The 22,431-nt window shown below is 49.5% G+C and overlaps 2 protein-coding genes across 11 annotated transcripts in view; one reads left to right on the plus strand and one right to left on the minus strand.

The window, feature by feature from the left end:
- Positions 1 to 18,162, plus strand: part of SMARCC2 (SWI/SNF related, matrix associated, actin dependent regulator of chromatin subfamily c member 2) — a 43,276-nt gene extending 25,114 nt beyond the window's left edge. Inside the window, exons 16-30 of one of the 8 annotated variants that reach the window (XM_060195158.1) lie at positions 2,499 to 2,612; positions 3,081 to 3,234; positions 3,875 to 3,967; positions 4,187 to 4,306; positions 4,408 to 4,470; positions 4,825 to 5,083; positions 5,325 to 5,486; positions 7,772 to 7,836; positions 8,050 to 8,185; positions 8,267 to 8,433; positions 9,615 to 9,749; positions 14,863 to 15,244; positions 15,622 to 15,705; positions 15,979 to 16,044; positions 16,842 to 18,162. In XM_060195158.1, the coding sequence (XP_060051141.1) occupies positions 2,499 to 2,612; positions 3,081 to 3,234; positions 3,875 to 3,967; positions 4,187 to 4,306; positions 4,408 to 4,470; positions 4,825 to 5,083; positions 5,325 to 5,486; positions 7,772 to 7,836; positions 8,050 to 8,185; positions 8,267 to 8,433; positions 9,615 to 9,749; positions 14,863 to 15,244; positions 15,622 to 15,705; positions 15,979 to 16,044; positions 16,842 to 16,918 (2,077 nt within the window). In that variant the 3' untranslated portion in view covers positions 16,919 to 18,162. Of the gene's footprint in view, positions 1 to 2,498; positions 2,613 to 3,080; positions 3,235 to 3,874; positions 3,968 to 4,186; positions 4,307 to 4,407; positions 4,471 to 4,824; positions 5,084 to 5,324; positions 5,487 to 7,771; positions 7,837 to 8,049; positions 8,186 to 8,266; positions 8,434 to 9,614; positions 9,750 to 14,862; positions 15,245 to 15,621; positions 16,045 to 16,841 lie in introns of all 8 variants that reach the window. The other 7 variants (XM_060195159.1, XM_060195154.1, XM_060195155.1 and 4 more) reach the window with 7 other exon arrangements.
- An 860-nt stretch (positions 18,163 to 19,022) lies between these two features.
- On the minus strand, positions 19,023 to 22,200 carry MYL6 (myosin light chain 6). Of its 3 annotated transcripts, XM_060195164.1 has the most exons (7): positions 21,938 to 21,961; positions 21,780 to 21,807; positions 20,820 to 20,963; positions 20,438 to 20,611; positions 20,256 to 20,333; positions 19,907 to 19,950; positions 19,023 to 19,216 (listed from the first exon to the last, which is right to left on the minus strand). In XM_060195164.1, the coding sequence occupies exons 1-6, from the start codon at positions 21,944 to 21,946 to the stop codon at positions 19,922 to 19,924; spliced, it is 462 nt and encodes a 153-aa protein (XP_060051147.1). In that variant the 5' UTR covers positions 21,947 to 21,961; the 3' UTR covers positions 19,023 to 19,216; positions 19,907 to 19,921. The 3 variants fall into 3 exon arrangements, with proteins under 3 accessions (XP_060051147.1, XP_007533404.1, XP_060051146.1); XM_007533342.3 differs by lacking the exons at positions 19,907 to 19,950; positions 21,938 to 21,961 and adding an exon at positions 22,073 to 22,200; XM_060195163.1 differs by lacking the exon at positions 19,907 to 19,950.
- Between the last annotated feature and the right edge of the window lie 231 nt (positions 22,201 to 22,431).

The raw sequence follows: 22,431 nt of genomic DNA on the forward strand, positions 1-22,431 counted from the left end.
TTAAAAAAATATTTATTTTATTTATTCCCTTTTGTTGCCCTTGTTGTTTTATTGTTGTAGTTCTTGATGTCATCATTGTTGGATAGGACAGAGAGAAATGGAGAGAGGAAGGGAAGACAGAAAGGGGGGAGAAAGACACTTGTAGACCTGCTTCACTGCCTGTGAAGTGACTCCCCTGCAGGTGGGGAGCCAGGGGCTCAAACCGGGATTCTTAAAGACGGTCCCTGCACTTTGCACCACCTGCACTTAACCCACTGCACTAGACCCCGACCCCCCTTTCTATTTTTATGGTTTTTTTTAATGCCACCAGGGTTATCACTGGGGCTACAAGCCTACACCACTTCCAGTGGCCTTCCCCCGCCCCCTTTTTTTTTAAAGAATTTATTTATTCATGAGAAAGATAGGAGGAGAGAGAGAGAGAGAATTAGACATTACTGTAGTACATGTGCTGCCCAGGATTGAACTCAGGGCCTCATGCTTGAGTATTCAATGCTTTATCCACTGCACCACCTCCTAGACCACTAAATTTTCTATTTTAATTTGACAGGACAGAAAGAAATTGAAAGGGAAGGGGAAAGAAAGATAAATCTGCAGACCTGCTTCGCCAGTCATGAAGCATTTCCCCTGCAGGTGTAGAGCAGGGTCTCGAACCTGGGTCCTTGCAAATGATGATATGTGTGCTTAACTGGATGTGCCACTGCCCAGCCTAGTTTTTTTGTTTGCTTGTTTTTTTGCCAGAGTACTGCTCATGCTTATGGTGGTACAAGGGATTGAACCTCGGACCTGAGAGCCACAGGCATGAGAGTTTCCTTGCATAACCTTTATGCTATCTCCCCTGGGACCTTTGGGGCCTCAAGCCTGAAAGTCATTTTGTATAACCATTATGCTGTCCCCCAACCTTACCTTATTTGTTTTCTGAGGTAATCTTGGTTTTATAAAACTGTGTTTCAGAAGTACAATGTATTAGCTCTTCAAAAAAAACAACTTTTTAACAAAATCGTTGTTTATTCATTTATTTTGTATAGAGTAATAATTTGAGGTAAGGGGAGATTAAGAGGGAGAAAGACACATGCAGCACTGTTTCATCACTTGTGAAACTCTGCCCCCCACTCCCCCACCCCACCCCCCATTTTTCAGGTGGGGACCAGGGGCTTGAACCTGGGTCCTTGCCTATTATAATGTGTGTGCTCAACCAGGTGCTCCACCATCTGGCCCCAGCTCTTCATATTTTGTTGCTACACCTGTCCCCTGCCAATTCCTTCATCATTCCAGTCCACTGGGTCTCTCTTTACCCTGAAATCCACCCCCTCACCTTCAGCTAACCTTGGTGTCCTCAGTTCAAGACTAAAGGCTCATCCTCATTTCATTTTGCTTGTTCTCCTGTTTTGTTTATGTACTTGTACCTTATTAAAGAGAACATTCAATATTTTCCTTTTATTATATAGTGCCTTTAATATTTCTTGTAATAGTAAATTTTTTTTCTTTTATTGGCTAGCACAGAGAGAAATTAAAAGGAATGGAAGCTAGAGAGACAGACACCTGCAGATCTGCTTCACCATTTTTGAAGTGCCCCATTGCAGGCGGGGAGCTGGGGGCTCGAATCAGGATCCTTTTTGGGTCCTTGTGCTTCATACTATGTGTGCTTAACCTGGTGTGCCACTGCCCAACCCAATTTTTTTTCAATTTTATTCATTTATTATGGAATAGAGACAGAGAAATTGAGAGGGGAGGGGGAGGTATAGAGGGGGAGAGACAGAGACACCTGCAGCTCTGCTTCACCACTTGTGAAGCTTTTTCCCTGCAGGTGGGGACCAGGGGCTTGAACCAGGGTCCTTGTGCAATCTGTGTATGTGTGTTTAGCCAAGTGCACCACCACCTGGCCCCAGTAAATTCCTTTGGCTGCTGTTTGTCTGATCAGTTTTTCATCACCTGACTAATGAATGAAACTTCCCTAAGTACAACTAAGAAGATCATTTCATTTAACTAAAAACCCATCATGGAAAACAAATGCTTGCATTCCTTGTGTCTAGTAGACCCACAGAACTGATTGAGTCAAATGAAGCCACTCTTTTAAAATCTTTATCATGTAGAAGTCATTAGCTTTTCTATTCTTTTTTCTGTTCTTCCCTCCCTCTCCCCCCTTCTGCAAAATTTATTTATTTATTTTTACTAAGATTTTATTTATTCATGAGAAAGATAGGAGGAGAAAGAAAGAACCAGATATCACTCTGGTACATGTGCTTCCAGGGATTGAACTTGGGACCTTATGCTTGAGAATCCAATGCTTTATCCACTGTACTACCTCCCAGACCACGCCTCAAGATTTATTTATGAGAGTGAGAAAGAGAACCTGAGCTTGTCTGGCACATGCATTTCTGTATTCAAACTCAGAACATCATGCCAGTGCTACATCCTGGGCCACTCTTGTTTTTCTTACCTTTCAAGCCATTAATAGACATTTATTTTTCTTCCTCTCTTGTTTCTCTTTCTCTCCTAAGCTACCTGGCCTATCGAAACTTCATGATTGACACTTACCGGCTAAACCCCCAAGAGTATCTCACTTCCACTGCCTGTCGCAGGAACCTGGCGGGTGATGTCTGTGCTATCATGAGGTGAGTTTTATGGCTAAGGAGACAAGGGGGTGTGAGGCTGCTGCCCAGGAACATCTCTTGGCAAAAGTAACAGATGCCAACATGTAATATTGGAGGCAGAACACAGGACAAAGCATCCCTAGAGAGAGAGATAACAAGTGTGGAACACGAATGACTTGCAGGAAGAAGGGTGGCAGTCAGAATAAGGGAGAAAAAGTACATCTAAAGTGGACGGACTCAGGTTCCCATTTAGTAGCTGTTCAAAATGAGAGGCTTAGTATATGTGGGTGGCCACAGGGATTGGTGCAAGGTGGATATGTAGACTGGTTTACCACTGCAGCCAATGGTGGGAGGAGGTAGTTTTCTCTACGAATGGAACAGGCAGAGGAGAGTGCTGGGAGAGAGGGGACTTTTGCACATACACACATACTCTTTTTCTCTCCTTTCTGACTATCCCATGTGACCCTGTCTTTGTCTCTCTCCCCACAGGGTCCATGCTTTTCTAGAGCAGTGGGGACTTATTAACTACCAGGTGGATGCTGAGAGTCGACCAACCCCCATGGGGCCTCCACCCACCTCTCACTTCCATGTGTTGGCGGATACACCATCAGGGCTGGTGCCCCTGCAACCCAAGACCCCACAGGTAGGGTGAGAGGCGATATGGGGACAGGGTGGGACTGGGTGATGATGGGCTTCTTTGGACTTTTCTGTTTCTGATTTTTCAGGGTCATGGTTCAGGGGTGTTTTCAGACTTCTTCCTTTTCCATGGGATGCAGAGGTCATAGGAGTCAGCCCGTGTGTCTAGCGCCCTCTCTCAGCTTCTGCACCTAAGACTGTGAGGATTGCTGAGGCAGAGATGCTCCTTGTCCTCAAGGAGCAGACAGGCTAACGTAGGCCGTGAAGCAAAAAGAGAAAAGTGCTTGAACTGAAATCGCATGAGATTTTTTTAACCTTGTCATGTTTCCAACATTTTTTTCATTTTTTTACCTCATAATTATTATCACTTCCATTTTTTTTATTCCACTTCCATTTCATACATTGCAAAAATTAATTTCATAAGTTGGCTTGCCCAAGGTCATAGAAAACCAAAGCTAGAATTAGAACCTGACTTAGTCCAGCTCTAAGATAACCTGTAAAGGGATATATGAATACAAACGGTTAATCATGCCAACTAAAGGTCTAATTAATCACTAAGGAACTGTGGAACAGTGGCATGAGGCCTCCAGGGCCGTGGCCTGGTCATTTCCTGCCCAGCCTCCATGACGCCAAGCTCTGTCCCCCAGGGCCGCCAGGTTGATGCTGATACCAAGGCTGGGCGAAAGGGCAAAGAGCTGGATGACCTGGTGCCAGAGACGGCCAAGGGCAAGCCAGAGCTGGTAGGTGGGGTACAGACCCTGCTGGGCTTCTTATCTGCCCCTTTATTGGGGGACCCCTGCCTGGGAAGAAGAGCAACAGCAGTAAGGGAGAAAGTCCCACCCAGGGGTATCCCTGGCTTTGGGAAGAAAGCTCCTTCTGTCTTTTTTTCTCTCTGTCTGTCTGCCTCTGGCTCCCCACAGCCACTCAGACTCACTTCTCACTTTCCCCTCCACACATAGCAGACCTCTGCTTCCCAGCAAATGCTCAACTTCCCTGACAAAGGCAAGGAGAAACCAACAGATATGCAGAACTTCGGGTTGCGCACTGACATGTACACCAAGAAGAACGTCCCCTCCAAGGTACAAGGCCAGGAGGGGGGTGCTGAGAAGAGGAGGGAGCACCTTCCTCACGGCTTGGATGCCACAGGCTCTTCTCTCTGACCTGCCTGTCTCCCCTGCAGAGCAAAGCTGCGGCCAGTGCCACTCGAGAGTGGACAGAACAGGAGACTCTGCTACTTTTGGAGGTAACTGGGGCAAGGAAAAGCAAGTTCTGTGAGACCAGAAGTGGCCATCATGTGCGTGCGTGTGTATGTGTGTGTGAGATAGTAGCAAGGTCTTGCCCTAATCTCTCTCTGTCCTGCTGACTGTTACATCTGCCCTGGGGAACAGCTCCAAACAGGGGTTGGGGCCATTTCAGTAACCCTGTTCCCTTCCCTAGTACTACTCAGATTCCCTTGGACCCAGCAGAGCACCCATATGCCGCTGTGCAGAAAGCTTTGAAGCCCACTACCATTAGTAGCCTGGGCGGGGGTGGGGGGGTATTGACCTTCAAGAGAAGGGGTTCAGTGAGCCAAGCTGTGTCTCTACCACTGTCCTAGGCACTGGAAATGTACAAAGATGACTGGAATAAAGTGTCAGAGCACGTGGGAAGCCGCACACAGGACGAGTGCATCTTGCATTTTCTTCGTCTTCCCATTGAAGACCCATACCTGGAGGACTCGGAGGCCTCCCTGGGCCCCCTGGCCTACCAGCCCATACCTTTCAGTCAGTCAGGCAACCCTGTTATGAGCACTGTTGCCTTTCTGGCCTCCGTCGTCGATCCCCGAGTTGCCTCTGCTGCTGCAAAATCGGCCCTAGGTAATGTGGTGGGGTCCTGGCCTTCACGGTTTGCATTTGAAGAGCTGGTTCCTCAGAACCTGAATCCCTCTCAAGTGTGGCTGCCTGTCTTGCCTTGTCTGCTACTGGCACCAGCTCAGACACCTGCCTAGCTCTGTGCTGGTCCAGATGAAGAGAAGGGTTTGTGAGGAACCTTTCACAAGGGCAGCCAGAAGGTCCTGCTTGCCCCTGCTCCCAGCCTCATCCTCTCTGGGTCTTGCAGAAGAGTTCTCCAAAATGAAGGAAGAGGTGCCCACAGCCTTGGTGGAGGCCCATGTCCGGAAAGTGGAAGAAGCAGCCAAAGTGACAGGCAAGGCAGACCCAGCTTTCGGTCTGGAAAGCAGTGGCATTGCTGGGACCACCTCTGATGAGCCTGAGCGCATTGGTAAGGCCTGACAAAGCCCAGAACCTCTCCCTTTCAGTCACCGGATTTCCCAGCTTTGGGGAGACCTCAGAACACAACATGAAGAAACTGTTGTATCTTTATTTTTCCTAGCACTTTACCTTAGGAACTTGAGCCCCAGGGGTGGGGGGAGATAGCTCAGCCTGTTAGAACACCTACTTGCATGCATGAGGATGCATGAATAAACGAGGCTGAGAATACAGCATAATGGTTATGCAAAGGACTCTGAGGTCTCAGGTTCAATCCTTAGCACCACCATAAGCCAGAGCTGAGAAGTACTTTGGTCTGTTGATTTATATCCTTAAAAATAGACAGTCTGGGAGTCGGATGGTAGCACAGCGGGTTAAGTGCACATGGCACAAAGCACAAGGACTGGCATAAGGATCCCAGTTCGAGCCTCCGGCTCTCCACCTTCAGGAGAGTCACTCCACAAGCGGTGAAGCAGTTCTGCAGGTGTCTGTCATTCTCTGCTCCTCTCTGTCTCCCCTCCTCTTTCCATTTCTCTCTGTCCTATCCAACAACAACAATAACTATAACAATAAAAACAAGGGCAACAAAAGGGAATAAATAAATATTAAAAAAAAAGAAAATAGTCTGATAGGAGGACAGACTGACAAAATAGCTCACTTGGATAGTGTACTGCTTTGCCACGTGTCCAACCTAATTTCAAGCCTAACCCCCATGGCACTGAAGGAAGCTTTGCTAGTGTTTATGTTTGTGTGTGTGTGTGTGTGCACGCGCGTGCGCACGCATGTGTACCTGTCTGTCTTAAATTTTTATTAACTTATTGGATAGGACAGAGAGAAATTGAGAGAGGGAGGGAGAGATAGAAAGAGAGACACCCACAAGGTCAGGCTGGAGTAGTGGCTCTGCCTGTGGACTCTGAGACAGAGAGACACCCGGGGGGCAGGCAGTAGCACAGTGGGTTAAGTGCACATGGTGCAAAGCACAAGGACCAGTGTAGGGATCGCGGTTCGAGCCCCCGGGTCTCCACCTGCAAGGGGGTCGCTTCACAAGCGGTGCAGCAGGTCTGCAGGTGTCTATCTTTCTCTCCCCCTTGTCTTCCCCTCCTCTCTCCATTTCTCTTTGTCTTGTCCAACAATGACAACAATAACAACAATGATAACCACAACAATGATACACAACAAGGGCAACAGAAGGAGAAGAGAGAGAGAGAGAGACACCTGCAGACCTGTTTCACCACTTGTGAGGCTTCCCCACTGCAGGTGAGAACCTGGAGCTTGAACCCAGGTCCTTGTGCTACTCAGGTGTGTTACTGCCTAGCTCTTAGTACTGTGGAGTCTGTCTTACTCATTCTGTCTGCCTTTCTTTATCTAAACTAAATAGATTTTAAAAAGGAGCAGGAACTATGATTCCCCATTGGTTCTCTCTCTAATAGTTTGGCTGGAATGGACAATTAGAAAAGTTACAGGGACAACAGAGATAGCATAATAGTTATGCAAAGAGACTCTCATGCCCAAAGTCCCAGGTTCAGTCCCCGACACCACCATATGCCAGAGCTGAAAAGTACTCTGGTTAAAAAACAAAACAAACAAACAAACAAACAAAAACATGGTCCGGGAGGTGGTGCAGTGGTAAAGCTTTGGACTCTAAAGCATGAGGTCCTGAGTTCGATCCCTGACAGCACATGTGCCAGAGTGACGTCTGGTTCTTTCTCTCTCCTCCTATCTTTCTCATAAATAATATCTTTTAAAAAAAAGGGGGGTGGGAGTCGGGCGGTAGCGCAGCGGGTTAAGCGCACGTGGCGCAAAGTGCAAGGACCGGCATAAGGATCCCTGTTCAAGCTCCCAGCTCCCCACCTGCAGGGGAGTCGCTTCACAAGCAGTGAAACAGGTCTGCAGGTGTCTATCTTTCTCTCCCCCTCTGTCTTCCTCTCCTCTTTCCAATTTTCTCTGTCCTATCCAACAATGATGACATCAATAACAACAATAACTTATAACAATACAACAAGGGCAACAAAAGGGAAAATAAATAAATAAATATTAAAAATCACAAAAACCTACCTGCAGGGGAGTCGCTTCACAGGTGGTGAAGCAGGTCTGCAGGTGTCTGTCTTTTTCTCCCCCCGTCTTCCCCTCCTCTCTCCATTTCTCTCTGTCCTATCCAACAACAACGACAACAATAATAACTACAACAATAAAACAAGGGCAACAAAAGAGAATAAATAAATATATATTAAAATTTTAAAAACTATAGGGAGAGCCTTTGTATCAGATATTTCCCATTTTCTCTTCTCATGGCCCCAGAGGAGAGTGGAACCGAGGAGGCGAGGACGGAGGGTCAGGCCACTGAGGAGAAGAAGGAGCCCAAGGTATGCAGGAGTTGACCTGGGCTTGGCAGGTGAAGAGGCAGCATGGCATGATGGGGTGGAAGCGGGGCCTGGCGTATTGGAACTCGGGCAGACAGGGCCTGGTGCAGGTGGGTCGTCTCTAGCCAGGTCCCCTCCAAAGAAGCGAGAATTCAGTTCACGCTTTCGGACCCAGCTACCTTGATGGTCACTGCTTTCTATCACTGGGCACTCCAGGAACCCAGAGAAGGAGGTGGGGCTGTGGAGGAAGAAGCCAAGGAGAAAACTAGTGAGGCTCCCAAGAAGGACGAAGAGAAAGGAAAAGAAGGTGACAGTGAGAAGGAGTCAGAGAAGAATGATGGGGATGCAACAGGTGAGCTTCCCAGCACAGTGCCTGGGGCCCAGAAAAGGGAAATGAGGCCACTGAGTTAATACAACCCTTTTCTGGGCCTAGTTGATCCTGAAAAAGAAAAAGAGCCAAAGGAAGGACAGGAAGAAGTACTGAAAGAAGTGGTGGAGTCAGAGGGCGAAAGGAAGACAAAGGTGGAGCGGGACATTGGGGAGGGCAACCTGTCCACCGCCGCCGCTGCTGCCCTGGCTGCTGCTGCTGTGAAAGCCAAGGTAGGGGCTGAACCCCGGGCCCCCGGGAGGAGACCACACCCCAGCCGCCTGTGCCCTGAGAGAAATGCTTCCTTGTTCATCTTTTAGGTGACGGTGGCCCGTTTCCTTTATATCTTGATCCTGAGAGGGACAGTTAAGCCATTAATTCTAAGCCACTTTTCACCTTCTGATTTTTTGGCTTTGTCTTACTCTTCGTCACTTTTTCTTTTTCTCTTTCATGTCCTTTTTGTTTTTGTATTGATACTGGGGCCTTGTGACATACACTTTCATCACTCCCCAGTGTATCTGCTTCTCTCTCTCTTTCACAGAGAGGAATAAAATGGGAATACACCACAGCACAAGGTCTGCCCTTGGAGCGATGGTACTCCTATGTGGTGCCAGGGCTCAAACCTGGGCCACACCTGAGGCAAGGCAGACACCCTACCTGGTTGGTGGGCTATGCCTCCAACTCCTCCATGTTCTGGAAGACAGTTCACCCCGTAGCATGTGTGCTTTACAGTGTGTGAGATCTTACATCTGAGACCCAGCACCACAAGGTAGCACCACAACACTAGAGGAAACTCCCCATCGATTTTGAAGCAGTGCTGTGGTGATTAGGAGGCCCTCTCCCTTTTTTTCCCTCTGAAATGAAGAAAAAAATCAATGAAAAAGGTTAACCTGGGTTAGGCTGCTAAGTTGCTACTGCTTAAATACAAGTCCCTAGGTTCATTCCCTATGATTTATTTAAAAAAGGGGGGGTGGCGGGCAGTAGCAGTGGGTTAAGCGCATGTGGCGCAGAACACAAGGACTGGCGTGGGGATCCCGGTTTGAGCCCCCGGCTCTCCACCTGCAGGGTGTTCGCTTCACAGGCGGTGAAGCAGGTCTGCAGGTGTGTCTATCTTTCTCTCCTCCTCTCTCAATTTCTCTGTCCTATCCAACAACAGCGACAACAATAATAGTAACACCACCACCAATAAACAACAAGGGCAACAAAAGGGAAAAAATGGCCTCCAGGAGCAGTGGATTTGTAGTGCAGGCACTGAGCCCCAGCTATAACCGGGAGGGGAAAAAAAGTCAAGCCTATGTGTGCTATGTGCTGTAATCACAGCACATTCTCTCCTAAAACCTGCCGGCCTTAGTCCTACCTCCCTACAAATGTTATGTACTCCTGCTGACATTCTGTTCCACCCTGCCTTCCTTAGCACTTGGCTGCCGTTGAGGAGAGGAAGATCAAATCTCTAGTGGCCCTATTGGTGGAGACCCAGATGAAAAAATTGGAGATCAAACTCCGGCACTTTGAGGAGCTGGAGACAATTATGGACCGGGAGCGGGAAGCAGTGAGTATGAGTAAAGAGAAAGAGAGTGTGTGTTGTATGTGTGTGTGAGCACCTGGGGACCCCACCTTAACGCTGAGCAGCACCTCATTTAGAATGAAGGCTGACACAGCATGCAGAAAGCTGGGATTGTCAAGGCTTCAGAGCAGAGCTGGGTAGCCCAGACCTGGGTAGGAGGAGCCAGACCCCTGGCAGCTGGATATGTGGCCCACAGGTCAAACCTAGAAACCAAGCTCCCACAGGCTGCTGGCTCCATGGTGCAGAGATCCTAGTAGGTCTGTGTGTTGTTTTTGTTTTCTATTTTGTGACACCAAGCCCTTGAACAGTACTTGAGCCATAGTAGACTCAGTAAACACTTGTTTAAGGGTTGATTAGAAGGCAGAGACTTCACATCCAGGAACTGAGTTTGGAAAGGGGGTGGGACGGACAAAGCATTGAGTGAGCCATTTTGTCTTTCAGAAGCTATAAAAAGAAACAGGGCCAGGACTGTAGCAGTGTGCTTTACCCAACAGACTGATGTCTGAGACCCCAGAGGTCCTAGGTTCAATCACCAGTACCACCATGAACCGGAGGAAAGGAAGGAAGGAGGAGAAGAAAGGGACCCTGCCCGAGAAAACTTACAGTTTAAGTTGGGACATTAAATGTACACTATTGGGAGGGAGTGTACAATATGGAGATGTCAGAAATGGTTTGTGTTCAGTGAATCTGACAAATTAAAACTAGGAGATTTCAGTGCCAGAGTGCAGCCATAGCACACAGGACTTGGATGTGAAAGGGCCTAGGTTTTTGTTTTTTTATATTTTTATTTTATTTTCCCTTTTGTTGCACTTGTTGTTTTTCATTGTTGTCATAGTTATTACTAGTTATTATTGTCATTGTTTTGTCGTCATTGTTAGATAGGACAGAGAGGGGGAGAGAAAGACAGACACCTGCAGACCTGCTGCACCACCTGTGAAGCAACTCCTAGAACCGAGATCCTTACTCCGGTCTTTGCACACTGCACCTTGTGCGCTTAACCCACTGTGCTACCACCCAATGCCCCCCCCCCTTTTTTTTTTTTACCAGTGCACTGCTCAGCTCTGGCTTATGGCAGTGTGGGGGATTGAACCTGGGACTTGAGAGCCTCAGGCATGAAAGTTTCTTTGCATAACCATTACGCTATACCCCCACCCATGAAAGACATTTTTGTATAACCACTGTTATCTCCCTAGCCCCCTTTCTTTCTAATGAATATTTTTTAAAAATCAGTCATGTATATCTTGAAAGATAATAGAACAAAGAATAAAGCTCAATAAGAAAGTAATAAATGGGACCAGGTGTTAGCTTACCTGGCTGAGCACATGTTACAGGACACAAGGTCCTGGGTTTGAGCCCCCCGTCCCCACCTGCAGAGGGAAGGCTTTGCAAGTGGTGAAGCAGTGCTGCAGGCGTCTCTCTGTCTCTCTCTATCTCCGCCTTCCCTCTTAATATCTGGCTGTCTCTATGCAATAAATAAATAAAGATAATAAGAAATTTAAGGAGCCAGGTGGTGGCATAAAGTGCTCATATTACAGTGCACAAGAACCCAGGTTCAAGCCCCTGGACCCCACCTGCAGGGGGAAAGCTTCATGAGTGCTGAAGCAGGGCTGCAGGTATCTCTGTCTCTCTCCCTTCCCCTCTCAATTTCTCTCTGTCTCTATGAGTAATAAATAAGTTAATTAATATATATTTTTTTAATTAGGGGGCGGGTGGGGTATAGCATAATGGTTATGCAAAGAAACTTTCATACCTGAAGCTTTCAAGGCCCAAGTTTAATCCCCCACACCGCCATAAGCCAGAGCTGAGCAGTGCTTTGGGTAAAAAAAAAAGTCAGGAGTCAGGCGGTAGCGCAGCGGGTTAAGGGCACATGGCACAAAGCTCAAGGACCAGCTTAAGGATCCTGGTTTGAGCTCCCGCCTCCCCACCTGCAGGGGAGTCACTTCACAAGCGGTGAAGCAGGTCTGCAGGTGTCTTTCTCTCCCCCTCTCTATCTTCCCCTCCTCTCTCCATTTCTCTCTGACCTAACAATGACGACATCAATAACAACAACAATAATAACTACAACAATAAAACAAGGGCAACAAAAGGGAATAAATAAATATTTTAAAAAATTAGGGGGCCAGGTGGTAGTGCACTGGATTAAGTGTACACGGCATGAAGCACAAGGATTGGTGTAAGGATCCTGTTTCAAGCCTCCGGCTCCCCACCTGCAGGGGGGTCACTTCACAAGTGATGAAGCAGGTTTGCAAGTGTCTATCTTTCTCTCCCCTTCTCTGTCTTCCCTTTCTCTCTTGATTTCTCTCTGTCTTGTCCAACAGCAGCAATAACAATAATAACAACAAGGGCAACAAAAATGGGGGAAAAAATGGTCTCCAGGAGCAGTGGATTCGTAGTGCAGCAACTGAGCCCCAGTGATGACCCTGGTGACAAAAATAATAAACAAAAAAGTTGGGGGGCATGCCAAAAAATCTGACTGCTCTGAAGTCCAGGGGATGGTGCAGTGGCCAGAGCTGTAGACTTCAAAGTGTGAGGTCCTCAGATTGACCCCCTGTCATTGCACTTGCCAGAGTGTTATTATAGTAATATTCTCTCGTGTGTGTTAATAAATAAATACAATTTTATAAAAAGTATATATTTAAAGAACTTTCATGGTGGGGGTAGATAGTATAATGGTTATGCAAAGAGATTCTTGTGCCTGAGGCTCCAAAGTCTCAGGTTCAATTCCCCCACGCCACCGTAAGAGCTGAGCAGTGCTCTGTTAAAATAAAAAAAATAATTAAAAAAAAAACTTTTCTTGCACAATAAAAATTAAATAATTATAATAAATAAAGAACTTTCACTGCCTGGGCTAACTTTTTAAGATAGAGATAAACAAAGAGGGGGTGGGGTGCACCTGGTCGAGCACACATGTTACAGTGCTCAAGGACCCGGGATCAGTCCCCTGGTACCCACCCGTAGGGGGAAAGCTTTGCAAGTGGTGAAGCAGAGCTGCAGGTGTCTTTCTTTCTCTCTTCCTCTTTTATCTCCCTCTTACCTCAATTTCTGGCTCTCTCTATCCAGCAAATAAAGATAGTAATTAAAAAATAAAAGGGGGGTTGCCAGGTGATAGTGCAGCGGCTTAAGCGCACATGGCATGAAGCGCAAGGACCAGGGTGTAAGGATCCCAGTTCAAGCCCCTGGCTCCCCACCTGCTAGGAGGTTGCCTCACAAGCGATGAAGCAGGTCTACAGGTGTCTGTCTCTCTTCCTCTCTCGATTTCTTTCTGTTCTATCCAACAACAAAAACAGCAACAATGACAACAGAATTGAAAAAATAGCCTCCAGGAGCAGTGGATTCATAGTGCAGGCACCAAGCCCCAGTGATAACCCTGGTGGCAAAAAAATAAAAAGAGAGAGATAAACAAGAGAGGGCGGGACATCGCAGCACCAAAGCCATGCCCCCCCCCCCCCCCCCCCCCCGTCAGTGCTTTAGTCCCATGTGGCACCAGAGGCTTGAACCTGGACTCTGCATCTGACTAGGCAGGCAGCCTACCAGGGAATTTGTTTCACTAACCCAAAAAATTGTTTTGGTATTTAAAAAAAAAAAAAAGTCAAAGTTTGGAAGCTAGAGTGTTGATCTGAATGCCTTCCTAAGAATGAAGGCTTTTGCCATGCACGTGACCCAGGTACAAGCCCCTGGCCCTTATGGCATTGGAGGAAGCTGTGATGTCTGTGCCTCTGTTTCTCTCTGTTTTTTAGCATTTATGTATTCCTTTTTGTTGCCCTTGTTGCTCCGTCTCTTTCTGTCTGAAAAGTTAACCTGGAGCAGTGAAGCACCAGTAATAACCAAAAACAGATGAGATTTTAGCTAATTTTGTAGTGAAAAAGAAATTAACAGAAACTGGCAAGGTTATCCACATCAAAGTAATGCCAGATTCAAAGCTTTGGAAGTGAAATGAATAAGGGCCACTACCAGACTAGCATCACTAGTGGCCAGAACCTATGTGGGCAGCCAGAAAACATGCTTGTGGGAATTTATGGAGAGAGAGAAGCGGGGGCCGGGTGGTGGTGCACCTGGTTGAGTGCACACACTACAGTGCTCAAGGAGCCAGATTCGAGTCCCCAGTCCCCACCTGCAGGGGGAAAGCTTCACGAGTGGTCTCTCTTGTCTCTCTCTCAGTAACCACTTTCCCTCTCAATTTCTGGCTGTGTCTACCCAATAAATAAATAAAGATTAAAAGAAGGTTGGGGAGACAGCATAATGGTTATGCAGAAGCCTTTCAGCAAAAGCCTTTCAAGCCTGAGGCTCCGAGGTCCCAGGTTCAATCCCCAGCACCATCATAAGCCAGAACTGATAGTGTTCTGGTCTAGAAAGGAAAAAAACAAACAAACATATCTTTTTTTTTTTTTAATTTATTTATTTATTCCCTTTTGTTGCCCTTGTTTTTGTTTTTTTTTTTTTTTTTATTGTTGTAGTTTTTATTGTTGTTGTCGTTGTTGGATAGGACAGAGAGAAATGGAGAGAGGAGGGGAAGACAGAGAGGAGGAGAGAAAGACAGACACCTGCAGACCTGCTTCACCGCCTGTGAAGCGACTCCCCTGCAGGTGGGGAGCCGGGGTTCGAACCAGGATCCTTATGCCGGTCCTTGTGCTTTGCGCCACCTGTGCTTAACCCGCTGCGCTACAGCCCGACTCCCCCCAGATATTCTTTTTAAAAAAGAAAGAGAGGGGGGCTGGGCAGTGGTGCACCTGGCTAAGAGCACATGTTACAGCGCTCAAGGACCTGGGTTCGAGCCCCTGTCCCCACCTGCAGAGGGAAAGCTTCGCGAGTGGTGAAGCAGGGATGCAGGTGTCTCTCTGTCTCTCTCCTCCCTATCACCCCTTCCTTCTCGATTTCTGGCTGTCTCTATCCAATAAGTAAATAAAGATAATTTTAAAAAAAGTTAAAAAAAAAAGAAAGAAAGAGAGAAGCAGAGACAGAAGACAGCCTAGCTCAGGATTCAGATTTGATGTGTGGAATCACCCAAATGAGAGGCCAGACTTGTCCCAAGGAAAAAGCAAGCAGCAGGGCCTTTTGGATCTTCTGAACCTGAGTAACAGTACTCACTTGGCACTGGCAGCTGGAGTACCAGAGACAGCAACTGCTGGCCGACAGACAGGCCTTCCACATGGAGCAGCTGAAGTACGCAGAGATGAGAGCCCGGCAGCAGCACTTCCAGCAGATGCACCAGCAGCAGCAGCAGCCGCCACCAGTCCTGCCCCCAGGCTCTCAGCCCATCCCACCTGCGGGGGCTACTGGGCCACCCACCGTCCACGGCTTGGCGATGGCTCCAGCCTCTGTGGCCCCTGCCCCTGCTGGAAGTGGGGTCCCTCCTGGCAACTTGGGCCCCTCTGAACAGATTGGACAGACAGGTGCAACTGCAGGGCCACCACAGCAGCAACCAGCTGGAGGTCCCCAGCCTGGGGCAATCCCACCAGGGGTACCCCCCCCTGGACCCCATGGTAAGTGATGGGTTTGGGAGCTCTTGCTGGCTTGAGAATCCTAGTAAATGTCCCAGTTTCCCTTGGTGGGGAGTTGGGATATGACTGGAAATAGGGATCAGCCTACTACATGTCTACTACATGTCTCCTACAGCTGGGGCCCACCTCTGTTACATCCCTACACCAAACCCACATATTTGAAATTTTGTTCCAACAATACCTATTCTGGTGTCAGGAAAGGGGAAGACTAGATTGTCCTTAGTGTCAGTGACTTGATGAGTGAGCTTTTATTTTTTAAATTAAAAAAAAATTTTTTTTTTTTATTCATGAGAAAGATAGGAGGGAGAAAGAACCAGACATCAGATGAATAACCTTCTTGATCTCTCCTCTATCCCTAGGCCCCTCACCGTTCCCCAACCAACAAACTCCTCCCTCAATGATGCCAGGGCCAGTGCCAGGCAGCGGGCACCCAGGCGTGGCGGGTAATGCTCCTTTGGGTTTGCCTTTTGGCATGCCGCCTCCTCCTCCTCCTGCTCCATCCATCATCCCATTTGGTAGTCTAGCTGACTCCATCAGTATTAACCTCCCCCCTCCTAACCTGCATGGGCATCACCACCATCTCCCGTTCGCCCCGGGCACTCTCCCCCCACCTAACCTGCCTGTGTCCATGGCGAACCCTCTACATCCTAACCTGCCGGCGACCACCACCATGCCATCTTCCTTGCCTCTCGGGCCGGGGCTCGGATCCGCCGCAGCCCAGAGCCCTGCCATTGTGGCAGCTGTTCAGGGCAACCTCCTGCCCAGTGCCAGCCCACTGCCAGGTGAGAAGGGTCCTGGAGGGAAGAAGGGTGAGGGCAAGGGGTCCACATGATGGGGTGGATGGCAGGTGGGAGGGGGTCAGGAACTTGAGCTTCCAAAATCCTTTTTGAACACTCAGATAAAATTAGAATGTAGGGGAGTCGGGCGGTAGTGCAGTGGGTTAAGCGCACGTGGTGCAAAGCTCAAGGACCAGCCTAATCCCGGTTCGAGCCCCCGGCTCTCCACCTGCAGGGAAGTTACTTCACAGGTGGTGAAGCAGGTCTGCAGGTGTCTATCTTTCGCTCCCTCTGTCTTCCCCTCCTCTCTCCATTTCTCTCTGTCCTATCCAACAACGACAACATCAACAACAATAAAGCAATAAGGGCAACAAAAGGGAATAAATAAAATATTTTTTAAAAAATCAGAATGTAGGAGGAAGGCCTCTGGCTGTCCTCCACCATGCCCAGCCTGAAGCTGCCACCTCGGGTCTCTCACTGGTGGGTCAAGGAGGAGTCCCGTGGCACAGAGCATCTCAGTTGTACACTTGGAAAATAGTTACCTGTTTGCATGACTGGCATCCCCTTTGCTTGTTCTCACCACCTTCAGATACCCTCGAGTCCCAGAGGCGCAAGAGGATGATAGGGGTGTTTCATCCTGCCTCCCCTGCCTTGTGACATAGGAGAGGGTTTAGGGGAGGAAGACAGGTTGTGGGTACCACATTCACCTACCCACCCACTGCATGCCATTCCCGTCTGTGGTGGCCTGAGTCTGGACCCCTCTCCTGTTACCTCACGCTGATTCCTTTGCCTTCTCTTCACAGACCCAGGCACCCCCCTGCCTCCAGACCCCACAGCCCCAAGCCCAAGTACAGTCACTCCTGTGCCACCTCCCCAATGAGGAGCCGGCCAGATGTCTCTCCCTCACGGAAATCAAGGTTCCAGGAACAGCCCTCCCCCCACCATGGGGACCCTCCCCCAATCTGGAGAGTTCATCACTGTAAGGAAAGCTCCTCCTGCCCTTCCAAAGCCCCCACCGTGATGGCAGAGGCCAGCGTTTTTATATCGGATTATTTGAGGACTTCTGTTTGATAGATTTCCAATGTCTGAAGAGAAGATACTGCCCTCAGAGAAAGGGCTGGGGAGAGGTGTTCATATAAGGTCCTACTTAACCACTTCTAAGGGTATTCCCCCTCAAAACTACTGCATTTTCTTATAGAGGGGGAAAAAAAAATCAGCCCTTTAAAAGGAAGTAGAGGTATTAAAAAAGCCACATTGGAGCTCCCCCTGCCCACTAAAAAAATCTGACTTTTATATTATTTGGAGGAGGGAGGTGACAGTTTTAGGAAAGGGGGGATTAAGGTTCTGGGGAGAGCTCTGTGGATAGAATAGGGCGCAGAAACTGTCTCCTCCAGTCCCTTTTAGTGACTGCATCAACTCTGAACCCCCTTAGCCAGCCACCCACCCATTGATTCCTGTTAATCTCTCCTGCTGCTTCCTCAGTGTCACTCTTTTAGGCCCAGCTCAACCAATGACCCTTTTCCCTCAATGTCAGTTTCGTGTTTTTAAAGTCACCTGTGTAGTTGTCGCTGTATGTGTATCTGGGGGGCAGGGGTCTGTAATAGGTGAAAGGAGAGGACCTTGGACTACTCTCCCCACTCCCTCACCTGGACTGCCAGTAGGCTCCAAGGAGCCAAAAGAGGATGGGGAGTTTGAAAAACCTGCAATTTCCAAAAAGCACTTAAGCACCTCCTTCTTAGGACTCAGTGGCTCACCCTCCAACCTCTTGCCTCTCTCAAGGCCATCAGAACCTTGACTGGTAGCCAGGGGCTCCCAGGGTGAGGATATGGGGGTTGGGGGCCGGAGAAGGTGCCCCTCTGAGGGTAGTGCTGCTTCTACCCCAGCTTGGCTCTGCTCCCTGGGTCCCAGTGCCTCCTGCACCAGCTCTCTGGCCTCTTCATCCTTGAAGTGAAGGCAGCTGTGCTCCCAGCTCTCCACCATGGCCTCCTCACCAGGCCCTTTGTTCCTTACATCCCGTGTGTCTCCTCTGCGTCTTGGCACCTTTCTGCTGTTCAAAGTTTTCTGTAAATTTTCTTACTCCTTTTTTTTTTTTTTTTTTTATAAATTAATTTGCTTTCAGTTCCACCTTGTGGATGCCTTCTGTGTTCTTGCCTGCAGCGGTCAGGCATCAGGGCATGGGCTGGGGTATTCAGCTGGGACTCTCATCAGGCTGAAGGCGCTACAGCCGTCGGGGCTGTGCACTATCTCAGGAGCCCTAAAAATAGGTGGTTCAGACTTGGAAAGACACCCTCACAGCCTGGAGATCTGGTCTATTTTAATTTTTTCATATTTATTTATTCCCGTTTGTTGTTTTATTGTTGTAGTTATTGATGTCATCATTGTTGGATAGGGCAGAGAAATGGAGAGGAGGGGAAGACAGAGGGGGAGAGAAAGATACCTGTAGACCTGCTTCACCACTTGTGAAGCGACTCCCCTGCAGGTGGGGAACCGGGGGTTCGAACAGGGATCCTTAAGCCAGTCCTTGTGCTTCACACCATGTGCACTTAACCTGCTGCGCTACCACCAGATTTGGTCTATTTGTCCTTTCAGTAGTAGTGGCCTCATTCCTTCCCTTATTAGGCGGGACAAAGGCAGGCATATCCCCTTCCTATTGCTATTGGTCCTTAGGCCTGCTGAGGTGACAGGCAGGTTGAAGCAGTGCTAAGCAACCTGGCTTTGGCTCTATAAGCACTCAGCGGAAGACTCCTCCTGCTTTGAGATGGAACAAAGATAGCAAACTCTTGTCCTATGGTATTCCTGGTTCCCCTGATCTCCTGGGGGTTGGGGTGGGGGAACTGGTGGACACAGACACTCTGTGTAACATCACTGAACAAAGCCAGAGTTTCTGCAGTGAGGAAAAGGCTCCTACAAGCCTCTCTTCATTAACCCAGCAGTCTCACCTTATTTTCCCTTCACGCTGCTAAGGAAGGAAAGCAAAGCCAAACTTGGGACACAAAAAAGCAAATTTATTTGGTGAGTGCTGACGGCAAATATCATCCAAGAGAGACAAGCCTGGGAGCTGCTGTGACAAGAGAACCTTAGGAAGCCTTTGGAGCTACCTACATAGTCTCATGGAGGAGGCCGGGGGCTCTGGGGCAGTGGGGGTGTCCTCAGCCATTCAGCACCATACGAACGAGCTCTGTGGGAAAGAGACGGGGGTGAGCTGGGAGACAGGCACAGGGAGGGGTTCACCAGGGGCCAGGAAGGCACAACACCACAAAGGTAGCATAAGGACAGTGCCCATAGCAACCAACTTCAGGGGCCAGTGTACAGAGATGCCACCTTGAGTCTGAGCCATTCCCTCTGCCCCTAGCTCCCCTCCCACCAGCCGTTAGTCCCCCGCCCTGAGCAGCAGGAACACAGCAGAGGCAGAACAGTTCTCAGCTACGCCTACAGCTACTGTCAGCCACTAGCAGAAGACGGAGTTTTGGGTTAAGGTACCTCCAAGCTGCCCAGCAGAAGGAAAGGGGGGAAGATTCAGTTATAGCAGCACAACAGAGCAGGCAACCCACCCACCCACCCCTTTCTATGCCACCCAGCTGTGCTCCAGGGCCAAGGATTAACCTAAAGCAAGACAGACAGGCTGGTGAAAATCTCCAGACACCAGCACCCAAGGCCCTAGAAGCCAGACCTCAAAAGAGGCCATTTTAGGAGCAGAGGTACCATACCCCCCAAGCTGTCTTCCTCTTTGAGGAACCCCCTCCCTCCCCAATCAGCTCCATGCAGTAACATGCTGGCAGGAAGTCAGATGGTAGTAGGAAGGGGTAGGGGCTAAAGAAGAAAAACACAAGAGGTCAACTAAAGAAGGGGAAGCTGGGAGGAGCCGTACCCGCCCCACGGCCCGTCACCCCGACAGGATATGCCTCACAAACGCTGCAGGAAGGAAGAGACATTAATGGTGAAGACAAGACACAGACATGGGGTGAGAGGGGTCAGACGGTGTGGGAGAGACACATTTCTTTTTACTTCCCACCACCCCCCCCAACACACACACATTATTCCCTTCATTTCATCATGCTCTGACCTCCCACTCCTGGGCATGGTTGGGCCCTGCCCCATGACTCCTGACACTGTGGAGCCCAAGTCCAGGGAAAGCCCCAACTGCTATCTCCGCCCCGCCCCGCCCCGCCCCGCCCCTGTGGCTGCTTTCTCCACAAGCGTCCCAGTTCATCTCTCACCTTCATAGTTGATACAACCATTGCTGTCTTCGTGCCCTGCCACCAGCATCTCTACTTCTTCCTCTGTCATCTTCTCACCTGCAGAGAGACAGGAAATGGGTAACTGTTACCCAGACAGCTGGGTAACAAGTGAGGTAGATGGGGTGACAACCTTGGCTCTAGGAGCAAGAGCAGGTCCTCACCCAGTGTGACAAGAACGTGCCGGATCTCAGCTCCCATGACGGTGCCATTCCCCTCCTTGTCAAACACCCGGAGGCCTTCAACATAGTCCTCGTAGGTACCCTGGTCCTTGTTCTTAGCCACAGTCTGCAGCATGGGCAGGAAGTGCTCAAAGTCCAGGACCTTCACGTTCATCTCTGCAAGAAAGGAGGCGGAGGGATATCACAATGCTCTCAGGTGTGCGAGGGATCACAGCTGGGCAGGCATTTCCCACCAGCATGCCACGTTCATGGGACCTGCTACTTGAGACTAGACCTGCTTAAGTTCAGGGCCTATGAAGATGAAGGAAACGTTCAGAACTGTAGGCCCATTCACACACTGAGGAGTTGTTCTTAAGGCCCTCACCATCACTTTTGGGGTTCCCCAGGACCTTGAGAACTTCGGCGTTGGTGGGGTTCTGGCCCAAGGCCCTCATCACGTCCCCACACTGGCTGTACAGGATCTTGCCATCCCCTGTCCGGTCAAACAGCTGGAAGGCCTCCTTGAACTCTGAGGATTCAGATACACATCAGCACTGGGCAAGCAGAGATTAACCCGACCCCTGTACAGCAGAGCCCAGCTGCCCATTCAACTTTGATAATGTTGAGGAAATTGGATATCTGTATCACTATACACCCAAGCCCACTAACAGATCCAGTGTCCCTTTCTCCCACTCAGGTGTCCCAGAGATAGACATCCATTTACACACACCCCTTCAGCTGTGGCCGCCTGCCAGACCTCGGTATGCTACTCAAGGCAGGAATTCGCAGCCGCCTAGTCTGGATCCTGTCCTTATAAGGAAGTGGGAACAGGAGCCTGGGACCCAGGTCATCCCAGCCTGCCACTTTCCGCCCTCATGTCCAGAAAAAGCTTTCAGAGAGTACAGCTACACAGAAGTGTCCTCAGGAACCCCCTTGCCCCGCCGTCCCCATTTTCACAAAATATCAAGTCACTAAATTTTACAATCTGGACAATTCCAAGCTGAGGGGAGGGAAAAGTTATCACAGCATAGGAGAAGAGGCAGAAATAGCTGATACACAGAGGGTCAGTGCAGACAACTCAACACACGCTTCCAAACACCACACGCAGCAGGCATTAGGTGGCCAAGTTGCTTCACATACACACACCACCTAAAACTCACCTAGCGCTTGGGGCTCAGATCTAGAGTGGAAAGGGAGGAAGAAAGAGTGAAAAGAAAATGGAAAATCCAGGAGGGAATCCAGAAGGTATTTCCCTGGGGTGCTTAAAGCTGGCAGGCTGGGTTGGGTGCTCGAGGGGGTGTCTTTCTTGCTAAGGGTGACCTCTACAGGGGCAGCGATTACATACCCGCGGTCTGGTCTTCGGTGAAGTCACACTGCTCAGAGAAGAGGGGAGCGGTCAGCATTTGAACTTCAACCCCCCTAAGCTTTCTACCCCAGTTCCCCCAACTGCTCGGCGCAGTGGCCTTGCTGCCCAGCAGGACAGGACCGATTTACCAAGCCCACCTCCAGCATTCCGGGCAGGCCCTCAGTCGCCCTTCGCTCCCCTGCATCCCCCACTCGCTGCCGTCTCGGCCCCTAGCCCCCAGCTTCACGTCTCTTGCCCCACTTCCCGTTCATCCTCCCAGGTCCGGGCCCCACCATGTCGACGATTCAGCTCTGCGGGACCTTCTGCAGTAATGGCTCCGGTTCCGGGCCCAGCCCCAGTCTTAGGCCGCCCGGTGACATCACCCTCCGCCATCGCAGCCAATGGGAACGCAGCTCTGAGTTCCGGCCGGTGAGTTGCTACATTAGTAATGAGGTGGGCGTGGCCCGCGGCCCGGCCTCCCTCCCCAGGAGCCCCCCTGGGGCGCCCCGACGGCCGAAGGTGGCGCGGGGAATCTGCGCCCCCGGGCAGCTGGAAGACGGTCCGAGGACAGCGGACACCGCATCGGGGAAATGACAACCTTTCTTCCCGACCCCCAGCCCTTCCACCCCACCTCTAAAGAAAGCAACAGTCG

The sequence above is a fragment of the Erinaceus europaeus genome, chromosome 7 (genome assembly GCF_950295315.1).
Source record: "Erinaceus europaeus chromosome 7, mEriEur2.1, whole genome shotgun sequence".
NCBI lineage: Eukaryota > Metazoa > Chordata > Mammalia > Eulipotyphla > Erinaceidae > Erinaceus > Erinaceus europaeus.

Bases quoted from the DNA above. Each gene is read 5' to 3' on its own strand.
- MYL6 (XM_060195163.1), bottom strand. The intron at 20,964-21,779 runs GTATGTAATCGC...CTGAATCCTCAG, and splicing joins CACCGAAGACCAGACCGCGG to AGTTCAAGGAGGCCTTCCAG. The intron at 20,612-20,819 runs GTGAGGGCCTTA...CCTTTCTTGCAG, and splicing joins GGGGAACCCCAAAAGTGATG to AGATGAACGTGAAGGTCCTG.